This window comes from Mugil cephalus, chromosome 4 (assembly GCF_022458985.1).
Source record: "Mugil cephalus isolate CIBA_MC_2020 chromosome 4, CIBA_Mcephalus_1.1, whole genome shotgun sequence".
Lineage (NCBI taxonomy): Eukaryota > Metazoa > Chordata > Actinopteri > Mugiliformes > Mugilidae > Mugil > Mugil cephalus.
This window is the reverse complement of record NC_061773.1, coordinates 28,455,988-28,472,465: the sequence shown is the minus strand read 5'-3', so window position 1 is coordinate 28,472,465 and position 16,478 is coordinate 28,455,988. Positions and strand designations below refer to the sequence as shown.

General features: G+C 39.9%; 2 protein-coding genes across 3 annotated transcripts; one reads left to right on the top strand and one right to left on the bottom strand.

Annotated features, from left to right (window-relative positions):
* The first annotated feature begins 232 nt into the window (after positions 1-232).
* On the top strand, positions 233-11,723 carry rpn2 (ribophorin II). 2 transcript variants are annotated; one of them, XR_007112667.1, is made up of 18 exons: positions 233-311; positions 561-754; positions 877-972; positions 2,722-2,897; positions 3,029-3,104; positions 3,896-4,030; positions 4,114-4,290; positions 4,863-4,981; positions 5,331-5,436; positions 5,868-5,959; positions 6,068-6,182; positions 6,532-6,726; positions 6,830-6,916; positions 7,022-7,117; positions 8,718-8,793; positions 9,814-9,943; positions 10,425-10,546; positions 11,035-11,723. XR_007112667.1 is itself a non-coding variant. In XM_047583984.1 (17 exons), the coding sequence occupies exons 1-17, from the start codon at positions 299-301 to the stop codon at positions 11,048-11,050; spliced, it is 1,899 nt and encodes a 632-aa protein (XP_047439940.1). In that variant the 5' UTR covers positions 233-298; the 3' UTR covers positions 11,051-11,723. The 2 variants fall into 2 exon arrangements, 1 of the variants encoding a protein (XP_047439940.1); XM_047583984.1 differs by lacking the exon at positions 10,425-10,546.
* Positions 11,724-13,959: 2,236 nt separating this feature from the next.
* On the bottom strand, positions 13,960-16,171 carry ghrh (growth hormone releasing hormone). The gene is made up of 6 exons (XM_047583648.1): positions 15,965-16,171; positions 15,682-15,772; positions 14,910-15,014; positions 14,414-14,518; positions 14,194-14,319; positions 13,960-14,118 (listed from the first exon to the last, which is right to left on the bottom strand). Exons 2-6 carry the CDS (start codon positions 15,759-15,761, stop codon positions 14,106-14,108), a joined length of 429 nt encoding a protein of 142 aa, XP_047439604.1. The 5' UTR covers positions 15,762-15,772; positions 15,965-16,171; the 3' UTR covers positions 13,960-14,105.
* Positions 16,172-16,478: the final 307 nt, after the last annotated feature.

Here is a 16,478-nt window from a genome sequence, read left to right as displayed (position 1 = left end):
CCTGTGTATATAGTGTACGTATAAAAGAGATAGCCTCTTTTAAGTTAGCCTTTTAAAAAATAATAATAATAAATAATAAAACGACGTAATAATTCCACACAGCACATACGGTAAACATATATATATAAGTATAACATATAACTGAGAAAGAATAATAATAATAATAATAAAATAGAATAAAATAAAATAAAACAGAATAAAGTGTAAACCGGATATTATCTCTATGGTGACGGCTCATTCCGCGAGACCCCGGAAGTAAATCGTGGATTTTGGTGACGCTGCATTAGACGTGCAAGACATGGACCGGTCTCGTAAGTGATTTAGTGCTTTTAAAACGTTGAATATAACGTTACTTGTGCGTCTCTTTCGATTTATTTGTGTCGTTTGTGCTATCGTTGATTTGGCATTTTAAGAGTTGTTGTGAATTTATCGCTCGGTGCTGCTTCCTACTCACGTTAGCTCGTTAGCGTTTAGCTCAATGAATGACTTCCTGTCAAAGGACGAGAAATACCTACATTTACTCCTGGTTGACGAACTAGTTAACTGCTGTGTGTCCGCAGGGCTGCTCGGGTTGTTCCTCCTCCTCAGCCTGGCTCTTTGTGGAGCTCAGGGTCTCACACCGTCTCACTACCTGTCCCTGTCCGACGTGGCCCGGCTGCAGAACCTCCTGAACCAGGACTTCACCGACCTGGAGTCCGCATACTACTCTGTTCTAGGTCTGACCAAGCTTGGAGCAACAGTTCCAAATCACAAGGTATGCACTTTATATTCTGACACAAAACTCGTGAATTTAATGCTCATAATGTGTCACATGGAGTGTCTGTCCTCGTTGCTTTTAAAAAAGAAATAAATGAATAAAAATGTGTTTTATTTCAGCATGTGTGCGGCTTCCTGAAATCCCAGCTTGATCCCACTAGTGTTGACTCTGTCTTCTTTGCTGCTGAGGCCAGTCAGGCCCTTTCAGGATGTGAGGTATGCAAATACCCTTTTTTTCTTGCCTTGGTCCGTCATGACTTCTGATAAGATAAGATAAAATAAAGTTAAATTAATCACATGTACTGTTATATATAGTACAATACACAGTGAAATGTGTTTTTGTTCCTGCAGCCATTAGTAAAAAAATGTCCTACAGTAGAAATATTAATTTTTCCACATGGCACACAGGGTAAACTGTATATATACATATATATACATACATACATACATTCACAGGTAAATAAGCAACAATCACTACATACAAGGAAAATGTAAGAGCAGGTGACCTCACCGGCACCATTTTGTTGAAAGACACTCATAAACTCTCCCAGGACACATTGAGATCTCATTTAAGGGATCCCTGTCCCAGAAATGTAACTACGCGCCTGTGATTGGTCCGTTTGGCGGTAGCATGTTTCCACTTTAGTATTTCCGGCTGCTTCTCCATCTCTGCAATTTTCGAACTGATCCTTTTGTGTCAATGAAGACTTGGTTGACTGAGGAAAGCTTCAGAGATACACATCTGTTTGTCTGTGAAGGTTCTCAGTCATACAGGTCATTATAATCCAGACGGCGTTGAATTAAGGCAACTGGACATGTAGAATTTTTTTGTAGACGTTGAGTTCAGAACTGAAGAAACTTTGATGAGCGGCGAAACGTCTTCACGAAATTATACAAGTCCAGCTGCCTTTATTTCACGCCTTTTGGATCACACATTTGTGTGACTCGTCTGTATAGTTTTGCATAGAAAGTTTTAAGTTGCCATGGTTGAAGTAGAAGCAGGAAGTAGAAACAAAAGTCACAGCGCTGCCTAGTGTTTGGGTGGTGTTATTACAGAGTGAACCAGACTGACAAGGTACAAGTACAAATACATAAACAATCAGTGTTTCCACAGGTACCTTGAAAAGTAATCTAATTAGTGATTACTCCTTTAAAAAGTAACTTAGTTACTTAACTTGATTTTAAAAGTAACGAAGTTAGATTACAAGTTACTTTATTAGTTACATTCAACAGCAAAAATAAACAAAAATAAATAAATTTTTATCAAAAATGCTGCGTTTCCTCTACAACATAGAGGCCTGACCGGTTTTGCACCAAAGTCTTGACTTAGAGACTTTTACATTTTTTTTCTAAGTTGCGTCAACTCGCTCCTCTCACCATTGTTGTTTAGGTTTGTGTCACTACATGGTTTTACACGTGACTTGTCATCATGCTGAAATCCTGACTTGTCGCATACGTGACGTCGCTCCCCGAGACAAGTAGAAGGACAAAATATGAAATGTGAAAAATAATAACGCACAGTAATTTGGATAAGTAATAACTCGTTACTGGAAAAAAGGAGTCAGATTAGAGTAACATGTTAGTGACATCACTTCATACAATACATAAAAATACGGTACAATGATCAACTTAATGCAGAAGTATAAACCAGCGCTGGCTGCATGTGAACGTTACAGCGTCTGTGTCCTGCAGTTCTCTAAAAGTAATTTAATGTGCGAAGCCAAAGTCATGTCGCACACACATAAAACAGCTGCTGTTCTCGGTTCTGCAGCAGCGGTAGAGATCCATTAGAGACATCAGCTGTTAAAATATTCTACCACACTCCCAGCTGATGTTTATTTACATAAGAAAATCTGGAGACGTGTGTTAATGCAAGGTCTGAACTGCTCCTCTGTGACACTAATGCACATCCACTCAACTGTTTATATGAGCTTCTTTTTTTATTTATTTGTTTTTTTTTTTCAGATCCCTGTGTCCAATGAAACCCGTGACATCCTCCAGGCGGCGGTTAGTGAAGACTCGACCATGACTCAGATCCACCGGGCTGTGAGCGCGCTCAGCTCTCTGGGGCTTCCTTTCGCTTCCCAGGAGGTCGTCGCTGCCCTGACAGCTCGCATGAGCAAGGAGGACAATGTTTTGGCGTAAGTGTTGGATTATACCGCTGGGTAGTGTGATGACACGCACAGAGGGAGGGGGGATCCCGCGGTTCTTCCTCCTCTTCGAATGGTTCAAACTAATTAATTTACAACGAACGTGTGTTCTGTTTGGACAGCATCACCTCGGCTCTGCAAACAGCCTCACGTCTGTCCAGGCAAGCTGAACTCGGAGGAATCCTGGAGGAAATTGAGGTGAGTTTTATAATTTCCACCAGGTGGCGCTGCATCGCTTTTCTTTGTCTCTGACCATGAAACACGGCGTCCCGTTAAGGAACAGGTGTTTACCTTTTACCCCTCAACACGCCGCTGGGTTATTTATGGGGCAGAAATAGTGTTTTAAAAAAATCAGAGTCATTTTCTTCACGGATAAAAGTCATTACACAAAAACATTCAGGCAAAACCAACAACTTGGTATTTTTTTTTAACTGTGTGCCAACTTTGATTAATCAAGAACAAAACCACTTAGAACGATTCTGACTTTTGTGAGAAAAGCTTCAGAGTCTTGGTTTTCAAAAGAGAACAAGACCACGTATGAGCTCGAAAATGTTGTTTTTTTATTATCCTTTTCTATATGGAGCAAAACGTACACGGAATATCTTGTTGTTTTTTTGTTTTTTTAACCCTCAAATCGAATTAAAGCCGAAAAAAAAAGCCTGAACTGTATCTTATCTTTTGTGATGGCATACAGAGGTAAGATGAAAATTGTCAAATGAACCTGTGGCCAGATTCAAAGAGGAAGACGCTAGCGGCTCGGACGTAGCGACTGTCAGGCACTGGAGGACATGCAAAAAGGAGAACACTTTTATTTCCAGAGCCGATGAGCAATAACGGCTACTATTCACAAACCACCATTTTTTTTTTCATTTTTTTACAGAACAACAAAATGAAACAAAACAAAGAAAATCCAAAATAGGTGTTTTTTGCAAAAAGGCTTGAATGTTTAGAGGTTAAAACATGCTTCTGTTTCTTTTTGTCCGTCTCAGGATCTGACCGTTCGCTTGGATGATCTCGGCGGCATGTACCTCCAGTTTGAAGAGGGACTCGAGGCCACCGCCATGTTTGTGACTGCCGCGTACTCGCTGTCCAATCACGTGGACATGGAGCCTCCTCTCAAGGAGGTAAGATTTCTGTCTGTCCGCCACAGTTCAAGTCATACATACCTGCTTGTCTCAGGGAGTAATGCCTGATATCTCCCCCTCAGGACCAGGTTATCCAGCTGGTGAACTCCATCTTCAGCAAGAAGTCTTGGGACTCTCTGTCCGAGGCTTTCAGTGTGGCCAGTGCTGCCCAGACTCTGTCCAGCAACCGCTTCCATGTCCCGGTCATCGTCAGCGCTCAGGGCCCAGCCACCGTGTCCCACAGCCAGCCGACCCTCCAGGTACAGACTGATCCACACGTCGTGTCACGGTTTACTAATAACAAACTAACTAAAAAGAAGAAGACATGTAAAGTTCACTAAACATCAGTATCTACATGACAGATTATCTTATTCTTATGTTGTTGCTCTTATGGATCAGTTTTACCTGCATCTCTGAAAGCAGCGTCTTCGCTGTCATCATTTAAAAAACTATTGAAAATGTGACGATCTGTAGCTTTTTTAAATCATCTGTTAACATCTACATATTACATTTAATATTGATTTGCACACAGTAAACGTCACGGGACATTTTCATTCCCTCTAAATCTGTAGACAGCGATTTGAACCTTTATATTTTTTGTTTTTCTCTCTTATTCGTAGTTTAATTGTACTTTACATTAGTAGATGTATTTGCTTCACATAGGGGAAGTATTTCATAAGCTTTTCTTAACTTCCATCTCTCCTGCACATCAACTAACCATTTTTATACCATCTTAATGTTTTCTAGTCTTCAATATGCAAATAAATGACGAAATAACAGATTCTAGTCACGTTCCTCTGTAGTGACGACGTTTCCCTTTTCTGCTTCACAGCTCCTGGTTACGGACGTCATGTCTCAGCCTCTGGCCTCAGCCAACGTGTTGGTGGAGTCTGCGTACGCTGTGGCCTCCAAGAGCATCGTTCTCAGCCAGGCGCCTTTTACGCTGAACGAGTATGTATGTTTTTCGAGGCGTCTGAAAGATGCAAGAAATACACTCAATATAATTGATGCATCTTTCCACTGCTCGTGAAAGCAAATATCTATCAGCCAGACTATGAATGAGACACGGTTGATGGTTGATGCCTGATGCTTTATGCCCAAATATCTGCAGCCGTATAAATGCTGTGTTAACTGTAGGACGGTTATTTATTACCTCACTTATAATGATCATATTATTCTGAACCAGTTCCACGTCCTGAACGTTTTATTTGCTTACTAGTTATTTTACAATATGCACCTACTGTTGTGTGTATACACAGTAAAATAATTTATATGTTATTCTTTTTTTTTTGCTTTTCAGTGGCGTCTTCGAGCTCAACTTCATGTCCAGTCAGCCGGCCAGTGGTTATTACCAGTTCACTGTCGCAGTGACCGGGGACAGTCGGCTGGTGGCCAATCATGTTGAGGTGATTTTCCAGTTGCTGTGTTTAGTTTTGGCTTTAAATAGTTTTTTTTTTGTTTGTTTGTTGGAGTGCGTAGAAAGGAAGAAAGCATTTTACAGTTTTCCCATCATTTCATGTGCTACTTACGTCTTCTTCCTCTCTCTCGAGGAGCTTTTTAAAGCCATGTATTCTGGTCTGTTTGAGCTTTTTCTTTCTATACCTGAACCTGAACCTTCATAGCACTCAACTTAATTTATGAAGCACTTTAAAAAAAAAAACAACACAGTCGCCAAAATGCTGCTCAAAGACATAAAAACAGATGAAATGAATGGAAACAAAATTTAAATAATCAAAAACAATAGTAATTGAAAAACATGGGTTTTAAGAGAGGATTTAAAATCATAAGTGAGTCGACGTTCCACAGTTTTGAACCTTTATTTATTTATTTTTTGCAGCTTAAAGTGAAGGTTTCCACTGAAGTGGCTGTTGCCAACATGGACCTCTCTGTGGTGGATAAGGACCAGAGCATCGGCACCAAGACCAGCAGGTTAGAACCCCCCCCCCCCCCCCCCCCAACAAAGTTTGACGATTGAGCCTTTACCAGCAGTAAAAGGAAAATACCAAAGTCTGTCGTTCCCCCTTTTAATGTGCCTAGAGTGGATTATCCCTCCAAAGCCAAGGGCTCCTTCACAGCAGACAGCCACCAGAACTTCGCCATGTCCTTCCAGCTGGTCGACGTCAACACCGGAGTGGAGCTCACTCCTCACCAGGTAAATGTGCCTCGTTGGAAAAGTCTTGTTGGACAGTAAGTAAACATGTAAGCAGACGTCTGAGGCACTGAAGGAGATTTAAAAGCTTTTATTCTAACGTGGCTATCACTTAAAACATGACGTTAACTCGCCCTGATGAAGCCATCTTGGCTGAAACATGTTGGCATGATTCTAAATGAAAGTCCCGTAAAAATAAAAGCTTTTAAATCTCCTCCAGTGCCTCAGATGTCTGCGTACATGCTTCAACTTTGAGATCCCTGAAACTTTGAGCCGTTCAGAGGAAAGTATAATTAAACCCGAGCTGTTTGTTTGTGTCAGTGACTGAACCTGTTTGTTCTCCCTGTTGCAGACATTTGTGCGGCTGCACAATCAGAAAACCGGCCAGGAGGTTGTGTTCGTGGCCGAACCCGACAGCAAGAACCTGTACAAGTTTGAGTTGGACACGGCCGAGCGGAAATCAGAGTTCGACTCCATGTCCGGTACCTATTCCCTGTACCTCATCGTCGGGGATGCGACGCTGGAGAATCCCATCCTGTGGAACGTGGTGAGTTTCTGGTTCCTTTGTGCTGGTAACAGAACCAACAGTTGATCCTCAGCTCTGATCTAACCTTTCTTTTTTCTGTTTCTTTTCTTTATTTAAATAAAAGGCTGATGTTGTTCTGAAGTTTGTGGATGAGGAGGCACCAGCCACCATTCAGCCGAAGACTCTTTACGTGCCCAAACCAGAGATCCAGGTAACTTTTATTCTGAAAGGTGATGGATCTGTCGGGTTTATCCATCCATCTAAAATAAATAAATAAATGAATAAATAAATAAATAATCTCTCTGTGTCTGTGCAGCACCTGTTCAGGGAACCAGAGAAGAAGCCTCCCACCGTGGTTTCCAACACCTTCACTGCACTCATCCTGTCGCCTTTCCTCCTCCTGCTCATTCTGGTAACGTTCACAAACTTGTGCAAAATGTTTCCTGTTTGTGTGTTTAATGGGTTTTTCTTGATTAATGATTAAATACAAATTAACAGCTTTTTTTTCCTTTCATTTAAGTAAGTAAATGACAGGAAAAAAATCTAATCTATTGTTCGGAGTCCATTGTATCACATGGATCTATATAAAACTGGTGTGTAAAGCAGATGCAAAACATCTGGTTTAATAATAACAGGGTATTAACCTATGCAAATATGGAATTTAATAAATTTCTAGGTCTGGAAAAGTATGGAAAATTAATTTAGTTACTTGTTAAAACTGTTAAAGTATTTGAATACTCTTTTGATGCCAGTGAGGCCAAAAATGACTTTGTAACGTTCAACTGTTCATTTGCAACTTACTATAAATATTTTTTAAAAAAAAATTAATTTATCTTTAACGTATGTATGAGCTTTAATCTTCTAGAAATTATTTGGGGACATAAACGCATATATGTTCAGAATAATAAGAGCAAACAATTAATTACATGATTTATTTACGTGATGCACAACAATTTTTTTTTACTCAAGTGCCACACATTTTATCGAGAAGTCTGTAAATTAGGGTCTGGAACAAAAAATTCAAATATGTAGGAACCTTGTAATAATAATAATAATAATAATAATACGTTTTATTTATGGGCACATTTCAAAACGCCCAAGTTTTACAAAGTATCGTAAGTTACATAATGGACATAATGAGTCATCCATTTCGTTTTATTTATTTTGTCTGAGTTGATAGGTCATTTTCTTCATAGTACATTTTATGTCCTACATCGTAAACTGGAGGCAACAAAAACCCAGTAAGGACTGAGGTTAATGGCTCCAGATTAATACTGTATTGATTTGATTGATAAAACGTAAGGATTGGACCAAAGCGAACATTAAAAATAAAGACTTATATATGTTGTGTTTACTCCTCTAAACATTAGTTTTGCCCAGTTAATCACAAATGAGCCCATTGGATGAGATAATAAAGACGTATTGTGTCCTCCAGCCATTGTCTAAAGTAGTGGCCACTATGTTTTTTTATTGGTAATCATTTATTTTATTTATTTATAGTTGAATCTCTATCTTTGTCAATAACACAATCATTTGTTTTCATTCCTTCTTAGTATTTCGTAGCCCAAAAATATCCCCGTTTTTTTTATTCCTGCATTCAGCCGCTCTGTGATGTCTGTAATTAAGAGAAACATTATTTAAAGCCACACCTAAAAAAACTAACCTACTTCCATTATTAATCAAAGCCTTTTTCTAATGGAGCGTTCAGCCGTGAACACGCAGAGGAGCCCTTCAGTCGTGAGCCTTCACACACGGTGAATGAGACTCATAATGCTCGTTTTAATTTGAAATCACAAAAGCTGCCGTGTGTGTTTTTTTTTTTTTTTTCCTGGCATTTTCACCGCTGAGTAATAGTTATTGTTGCCGTGCATCACAGCATTGTGTGTCAGGTGGAAAACAATTTTTCAGCTCTTTTGTTTGCAGCTCTTGCGGCGGACGACAATCACATTGTGTGTTTTATTCCTGGCCCCCTCCTCCCCTCCTCCTCCCCCCTCCTCTCTCCTCCTCTGTAGTGGTTTAAGCTCGGAGCCAACATCTCCAACTTCAGCTTCTCTCCGAGCACCATTCTGTTCCATGTAGGACACGCAGGTTAGTCCCCTTCTTCAAACCAAATGTTTGTGCGATGCGATTGTTTTTTTCCTTTACAGCCTCCGTCATCCTCAGCCGTTGTTGTTTTGTTGTTGTGAACTGTGAATTGTATTCGCGAACAGCGCGTAGTTGTAATTAATTTCAGTCATGTATTATTCATGAGATCCGCATAAAGAAGATCTTCATACGACGACGCCTGTGAAACCATAAAGTCGGGGTTTTATCGTGCAGACTGAGCAAAAATCAAAAGGAAATTAGCAAAAAAAAAAAAAAAAAAGAGTGTGAATCAGTGGTTATTTCTGTTCAGTGTTGTTATGAGAAGTGTTAAAAACATGGTGTGAAGTGTGTGAACCAAACCGTTTTTAAAAGGAAGCCCAACTAGTGATGGTAAAAAAAAACGGAGGCGATCAAATCTCAAAACATAAAAACACATAATTTAAAAAAAATGCTGCGTTAGAATTTCTGTTTTAACATTAAATGAAATAAATGATAAATTCATAGTTAATTAATTAATGTACAACAAGTTCTGTGTAGCACCTCATGTTTTTACTTTTATTTTTATTTTTACACAACAACTCCACCCAAACACTAGTTGGCGCTGTGTCTGTTTTGTTTTGTTTTTTTGTTTTTTTACCAGTTGAGTTAATTTTTGTTTCTACTTCCTGCTTCACTTTTTACAATGACAAGACAAGTAATGCAAATGTTAAGCTTTCCTCCGTGTGCTCCATCTTAACCGGTCCAAAAACAATCAATTAGGAAATTGTGGAGGTGGAGAAACAGTTGGAACAACTAAAGAGGAAATGCACTAAAACCAAGTGGATCAGGGAAATGAAGTGCTGGAACAAAACCGTGACGAAAGCAGGAATTAGTTCCCAGGATCAGGATCATTTTGCTAAATGTCGGGTTGAAATAAATTCCTCATTTATGTGTCGTAAAAATGATTAAAAGCTCCACGGTTATTTTTATTTTAATCTACTGTTGAGACTTTAAAAAAAAAAGGAACCGTCTTTTCTGTTTCAGCCTTGCTGGGCCTCATGTACGTCTACTGGACCCACCTCAACATGTTCCAGACCCTGAAGTACCTGGCCATCATAGGAGGCGTCACCTTCCTCGCCGGAAACCGCATGCTCGCCCAGAAAGCAGTGAAGAGGTAACGCGTCCCCGCGGGGTTCATAGAGAGAGACAGACAGAGAGGGTCCTCAGGCCCAGAAAGGGACTCTCCTGCTAGTTCTGAGCCCCTAAACCCTGAGAATAAAAAGTACTTTTTCTGTATCTGTAGCTCCTTTAGCTCAGCTCCAGGCTCTTTACTCGGGGCCATGAGAGCAGAGCAGCAGCAGGATCTGCTCTGAGAGAAGATCTAAGTGGGCGATTTCTTCCCCCATCACCATGTAGAGCCCTTGAGCAACCAGAGTGAGCAATTTTCTAGCCAGTGTCTCCGACTCGAGTGGTACCTTTGTAAGAGCAAGAAGTAGAAGCGAAACACTTTACAAACCCCCCTTTTTTAAGCAAGTAGGAATATTACAATTACTAATCTCCCCCCTGCTTAGTTTCTGTCTCCTTGAAGCTGGTGCTTGTCTCTTTTTTTAACCCCCCTCTATCCACCCCTCGCTGTCTCTTTACTCCTCTTCCAGGATTGCAGCAGAGCAGAGTAGTAGGTTGGCAAAGTATAGGAGCCTCCGATAAAGCCCCCCCCTCCCCGTCCTTCCCCCCCCTCCATTTGTAACAAATGAGTGGGTTCTGCTCCCGGGCTGAAGTAAGGGCATCCTTCGCAGATTGCATCCACAGTGCATTTCCATAATGTCTGGCAGCGTGCATGGCTGTGTGGTGCTCACACCCATTCTAACTTCAGGAGTGGACTTGCTGCCCCCCCCCCCCCCCCCCCCCACCCGGTTTGCCTCTTCACTCACCCCCAACCATGATCATTACAGCCGTAGCCGTACTGACATACACCCACTCCACCATCCTGGTTCATGGTTCATGGTTCTGGTTGTATCATTGCGTTTTCGAGTGACATGTTTTGTGCCCATGAGCCCGGTTTTGCATCGTCCACGTTGTCGTGAGAAATTTCTCTGTGTTCCTGCCGAATTACATCCCATTTTATTTATTTATTTATTTACATCAAAACAAATGCATGATGACCCCCCCCCCCACCTCCTGCGTGACGTGCCAGTGATGAGTTGTTCAATGACCCCATCTCACGTCTGTAAAAACTAACCTTTTTTTTCTATCTTTTTCCCACAGAATTGAGAAAAAATAAGGGCAAGAAAATTGAAACGAAGACACTGATGAGGCTCCTTTTTTTTTTTTTAAATCTTTTTTTTTTTTGGGTGTGTGTGTGTGATTGCTTCCGAGGAATCGTTCAACAACAACAAAATCAGACTTTTTATAAAACAAATGGCACGGAAGTTCAAGAATCCATTTGACAGTTTTTTTTTTGACATGCAGTTTGTCCGTGATGCCAGAACGGAAGAAATTGAGACGTGGCAGCGCCTCTGGGAGACTGGACAAACACTCACACTGACAGATTCTCCTGCAGAGGCCTGTAAAGCTACTGATCATTGCACTTCATCTTCCTGTGAGATTTGTTTTCTCATTGTCCGACATGTCAGTGCGCTGGGATTTTTTATTTTTTATTTTTTTGTCACGGTGATGCAATTTGGGTTTTTTTTTTTTTTTTGTACATTCCTCTTTGTTGTCACTCAGAGCTTATTTCACCTCATTACAGAAGCTCACACAGTTTTTTTTTTTTTTCATCTGATAACAAACCATGGGCAGTGACGTTGGGGTTTGTCTGTGGTATTTGCCTCCTATTTGATACAGAAGAAGAAAAAGTCCCTGAGAAAAAAAATCTTGATCATTAAAAAAGTGGCCAATTGGAGGAAAATATGTTTTTTTTTTTTGTAATGAAAAAAATAAATAAGTGGAAGGTGCGTGCTTGTGTGTTTTCTTTTTGACAACAAGATTAATTGCACGTGAAGCCTTTTATTTTTAGCAGAATGGTCACGGTCGTGTGGGAGAGAAAAACACAGGACGCTCTGTTGCAATCTGGTTTTAGACCCGGGGAGTAGAAGGAATAATCACATTTACTATGGTAAAAACTTGCAGTGACATTAAAGAGAACATAAGCCATTCCTGAAACACTGTACTAACCTCTTTAAACACGTTTTAAATTGCGTCCCTGTGTCTCTCAGTGAGGTTTAGAAGCCGGTCAGAGAAGATCAATGTAACATTCTCAGGTATAAATGCTCTAAAATACTTGTTTACATTTTTTTTTTTACCACTTAAAGCCAAGGAACTACATATGGTAACTTCAAAACACCCTACAATAAAACTCTAGGGTTAAAATTTAGATTTTCCTAGTATTTGAATGCCTTATGAAGGGTTCATTGACATATGTTAGTGACGACTGTTTAGCTCCATTGACCTCTCACATTTTGACTTAAATTTGCACTAAAATGCACACATGTGATTAATGTACTGCTCCATTCAGGTGTGTAAATCCCAAAAGTCTATTGCTTGGTAGTGGTAAATAGAGTTGTATTTATTTAGTGCTATTGTACCGTGTCTACTCAGAGCTCTTTACAGTCAAACTTGGACTTGGGCTTTAGTTTGTTATGCAAGGAGACTTGTTAAGTTTGCAAACCGACTCATGTTTCGGGCAACACCTCAGAGCGAATTCAAATTCCTTCCTGAACTGAACTTTAAACATCCAAGAGCAAAGTATTAGTTCTGTTTCTAACCCTCCTAATTATCTTTGGCGTTAATTTGACACCACTCAAAGTTTAACATCTCTAAATATATGATCGGCATCATTATTGTTGCTTCATATTTAATGGCTTTTCCTAATTTAATAGGCCCCGACAGAATGTATGTTATTAGTCTTGATGGTTTGATTGATAGTTTTTCATACCAGTTGTTATAGATGACAATAATATGTACTTAGAGTCACTTATATGTGGGGTCAGGAGGTTGTTTTTATTTAAAGAGCTGTTTGTGAAGTGCTTAACGCATAAACTTGTTTCTTTTCTTTCATTCTTTTTTAAAAATGTGATCATTTTTTGGACGTTTAAATTGCTGGGTCCAATTGACAACAATGACAAAAAATGGAAGGTAATAGGAGGGTTAATAAATAAAAAAACATGCCATCATCTCCTTAAGCGCCATATGGCTGTTGGCTAACCATTGTCACGACAATATGCGCATGTAGCATTAACACTGACGTCTTCATTAAACGCCAACATCGTGGAGTCTTTACCTGATAATATCAGTTATATAATTTACAATGACGGTCTAGCATTTAATGCTAACATTTACATCTACTGGTATCTGCTGTGTGAAGACCCATTAGAGATGTCAGCGCACACAGTTCTGATGATCTATAAAAAGCCCTGAAGACAACTTTTCTCAATGAGCTCCCTACTATGACTATAGATCCCTTCACAGTTTGTAAACAGTGTGATGTTTTTGAGGGGCGGGGCTTAACTGGAGGCAAAAGGTTTCAAACGCTACAGCTTGTAAACGAATGGACCAGGAAAATACGTATTTTTGAGAATATACTAATACACTCACTCCCCCCGAGACCGTGAGTGTTATTTTAAAAAGTAAAAAGACTTTGACGTGGGCTCTATATTCACGGACCCCCACACTTTCACTCTCTGGATGGACGATTTGACCAAAGGACACAGAGGGGACGAAGTCTGGTCTGTCTTTATCAAGTGAAGCCTCTCCAACAAAGATATTACAAGAAATAAAAGGAACCACTGTGGAGGGAAACGTAGCAAATGCAACTTCTGCTTGGACGCCCCTGAAAGACGCAACCAATGTTGGTTACCTAGCAGTTAGCATTAGCTTATATTTTATATAGCCTATTAGCTGATATCAAATGTGCGCTGCAAACAGAGTTATTGATGAATGTCCTGCTCCAATCCTTTCTTTTAATCAACCAACGTTGTCTACAACTGTCAGTGGCTGATAAGTGATAAAGATTCAAGTTGGTGTTTTTGCTTTTTCGGTTTCAGCCCCAAAAATATAACAATACGACATTTTCCCAGTTGACAGTGACGGTGTTCGTCTCAAGCTTCTCTCCCTCCCAATTAAACTCTAATTATATATGAACCGTATATTGTTTTTTCCCCCACAAGCATGAGCTAGCCTGAAGGTTTTTTTTCTTTCCAACTTTTAATGAGAATAAAGGACAATACTATAACTTGCATTTAAAAAGACAGGTTGGAGAAAAGTAAAAGAAAGCGAGTGGCAATGGATGGCGGTGGAACAAATTTCATGGAGACCTGGCACCCTTCGGTCCGTCCTTCTCAACTCAGTAAACTGTAACGAAGAAAGAGTTGGGTTATTTAAAAAAAAAGTTTCCCAGATGTTTAAAATTTAAAGCCATTTATTTACCCCGGCCTCATGACACCCTTGTGTACCCCTCTGTATCTCTGGTCGCTCTGGATGGACGTCAGATCTTCTTTATAGGTCCCTTCATAGATATCTGACCGACGGTTCATGTAGCTCTGGTTTTCATCTCTGTGGAGAGAAGAAAAAAATTTATCATTTCTGTAGATTTGCACACACTGCTGGTTGGATGTCGGGTGGAGGGTGGAGGTGAAGTCAACCCTACCCGAGCCGCTTGCCCATGATAGTCTGGAGGAACTTCCTGGCAGAGATTTGGCCCAGGACTTTCCTGTAACTGTTTGTGAAGATGGCGTCAGCGTGACGTCCAAGGCTAAAAAAAACAGAGAGCGGACGTTTAGTGGAAATTCATGGATGGTTCAGCAAAATAAGACAGATTGCTCCCTTTTCTGTGGATACATGCAACAGCTCTATAACTTAAAGGGTCGGGCCAACCAGATCACAGCAAGGCTTATTTAACCCTCTATGCCTGCAGATAATTTGTCCAAATTTTAAGGCGTCCTGGTTTGAAGCGTCTCTCTGCACATTAGTGGAAAGTGCATGATGCTCTTTATTTGCTCCAGAGGCCGTGGGCGCCGCAAATGTTTGGAGGTGGAAAGCTTTGAGGCAGATAAATCCAAACTATTACGCACACATATAATTTAGGTAAACAGACCCTTTGAGACTTATATTTTCCATCAGTCACTCCATATAAACATACGGACCGCAGCTCTGCTCGCCCCCTTTGAGGACATGTGTCGTCCTGCAGCCGCTCTCCTGGGTTCTTTATAGAAGATGTCATCAGGATGGACGTGTCCCTCCGGCCAAACCTGAGAAATAACCCCCCCCCCATTTAGCTAAACAACACACTTATGCATCACAGTTATTCCATTTCCTATCCTGAAGAAAAAATTATTTAATTAAAATTTGATTTCTTTTATGATTTTATTGGAATCCACGCACTGAAAATGTAATATCCTCCATGTGCAAAGTATTCTCAAGCCCTTCAGAACGACACATTGTGCAGCTTAGACACAGGACGGCATCATTCAGATGAATCATTTTGACTCTTTTTACCATAGAATCAAGATAGAAGGTGCATCTATGACATGCAAAGTAATTTAAAAATCAAATGCTATGAGCTATGAATTTTTTTTTCTTAGCCCTGAATATTGGTTCCAATTTGTCAACAATCATCTTGTATCTGCATCGTGTCATTTTCTGGTTATAAATGTTGAGATAAACATTTTCCATTTCACTTGGTTAAGCTTTCTAATCATTTAAGCTGCTCTTTAAAGCATAGCAACGTAATAATATGTGGAGTAGATGATCTTATTCATCAACCATGTTTTAAAATATATAATAGAATTAATAAAGGATCTCCATCTGAACCAGAGAGGGAATATTTTAACAACTTTTCTCCAGTAATAATAATAATAATAATAATAATAATAATAATAATAATAATAGGTTTTTAGTGAATTTGTCAGGACTTACCTAATGGATGGGTAGAGCGGGGAGCCTGATAAACTCATGAACAGGCAACAAAACAGCAGCAGTGCAGCTTTCTCCATCATCACAGCGAGTCCTGGAGAAGAGTGGACAGCCAGAATAAATGACAGGAGGAGAAATTACATTAGAAAAAAAAACGCTGAAACAACAGTTTCCCTCAACCAGACCTGTCACTTTGCAGAAGGAGCTGTGGTTGAGGCAGGAGGAGATGCACGCTCGGATAAGAAACATCAACATTTTTTAAAACAATTTGCACATATTCAGTTACCTGTTTTTTGTTTGTTGGTTGTTGTTGTTTTTTTGTTTTTTTTTAAATGAATTCTGAGCGTCCTCACAGTTCCTCTTTATTCTCTTCCTTTCACTCTCATCATCCCTCAGTGCCAGGAAAGTCCGGACAAAAGAAACACTGGGACAGTACTGATTGTTATCTCTGCATCCATGGTCAGTTTATACTGAACCTGTGGATCCATGTCACTCCCACAGCTCCCTCCCTTTTTGAGCTGAGCATGCTCTCTCTCTCTCATTCTCCTTCCTTCTCTCATGGATTCGTATGTAGTTTCAATTTATTGACATAATTGAATACAATTAAAAAGTATAACATTTAAATTTTTACCCTTTTGCTGACTGTAATTCCTCTGTGTAATGATGCTACTGGATGCTGATTGTTTTCTGAATAAAGTATCTATCTATCTATCTATCTATCTATCTATCTATCTATCTATCTATCTATCTATCTATCTATCTATCTATCTATCTATCTATCTATCTATCTATCTATCTAT

What these genes read in the sequence shown, in the direction of transcription:
- ghrh (XM_047583648.1), bottom strand. Translation starts at nt 15,761, where the DNA reads ATGATGGAGAAAGCTGCACTGCTGCTGTTTTGTTGCCTGTTCATGAGT. An exon ending in CCGCTCTACCCATCCATTAG is followed by an intron (nt 15,015 to 15,681) that starts GTAAGTCCTGAC and finishes GTTATTTCTCAG; the next exon opens with GTTTGGCCGGAGGGACACGT. An exon ending in ATCATGGGCAAGCGGCTCGG is followed by an intron (nt 14,320 to 14,413) that starts GTAGGGTTGACT and finishes TTCTCTCCACAG; the next exon opens with AGATGAAAACCAGAGCTACA.
- rpn2 (XM_047583984.1), top strand. An exon ending in GAATCCTGGAGGAAATTGAG is followed by an intron (nt 3,105 to 3,895) that starts GTGAGTTTTATA and finishes TGTCCGTCTCAG; the next exon opens with GATCTGACCGTTCGCTTGGA. An exon ending in ACAGCCAGCCGACCCTCCAG is followed by an intron (nt 4,291 to 4,862) that starts GTACAGACTGAT and finishes TCTGCTTCACAG; the next exon opens with CTCCTGGTTACGGACGTCAT.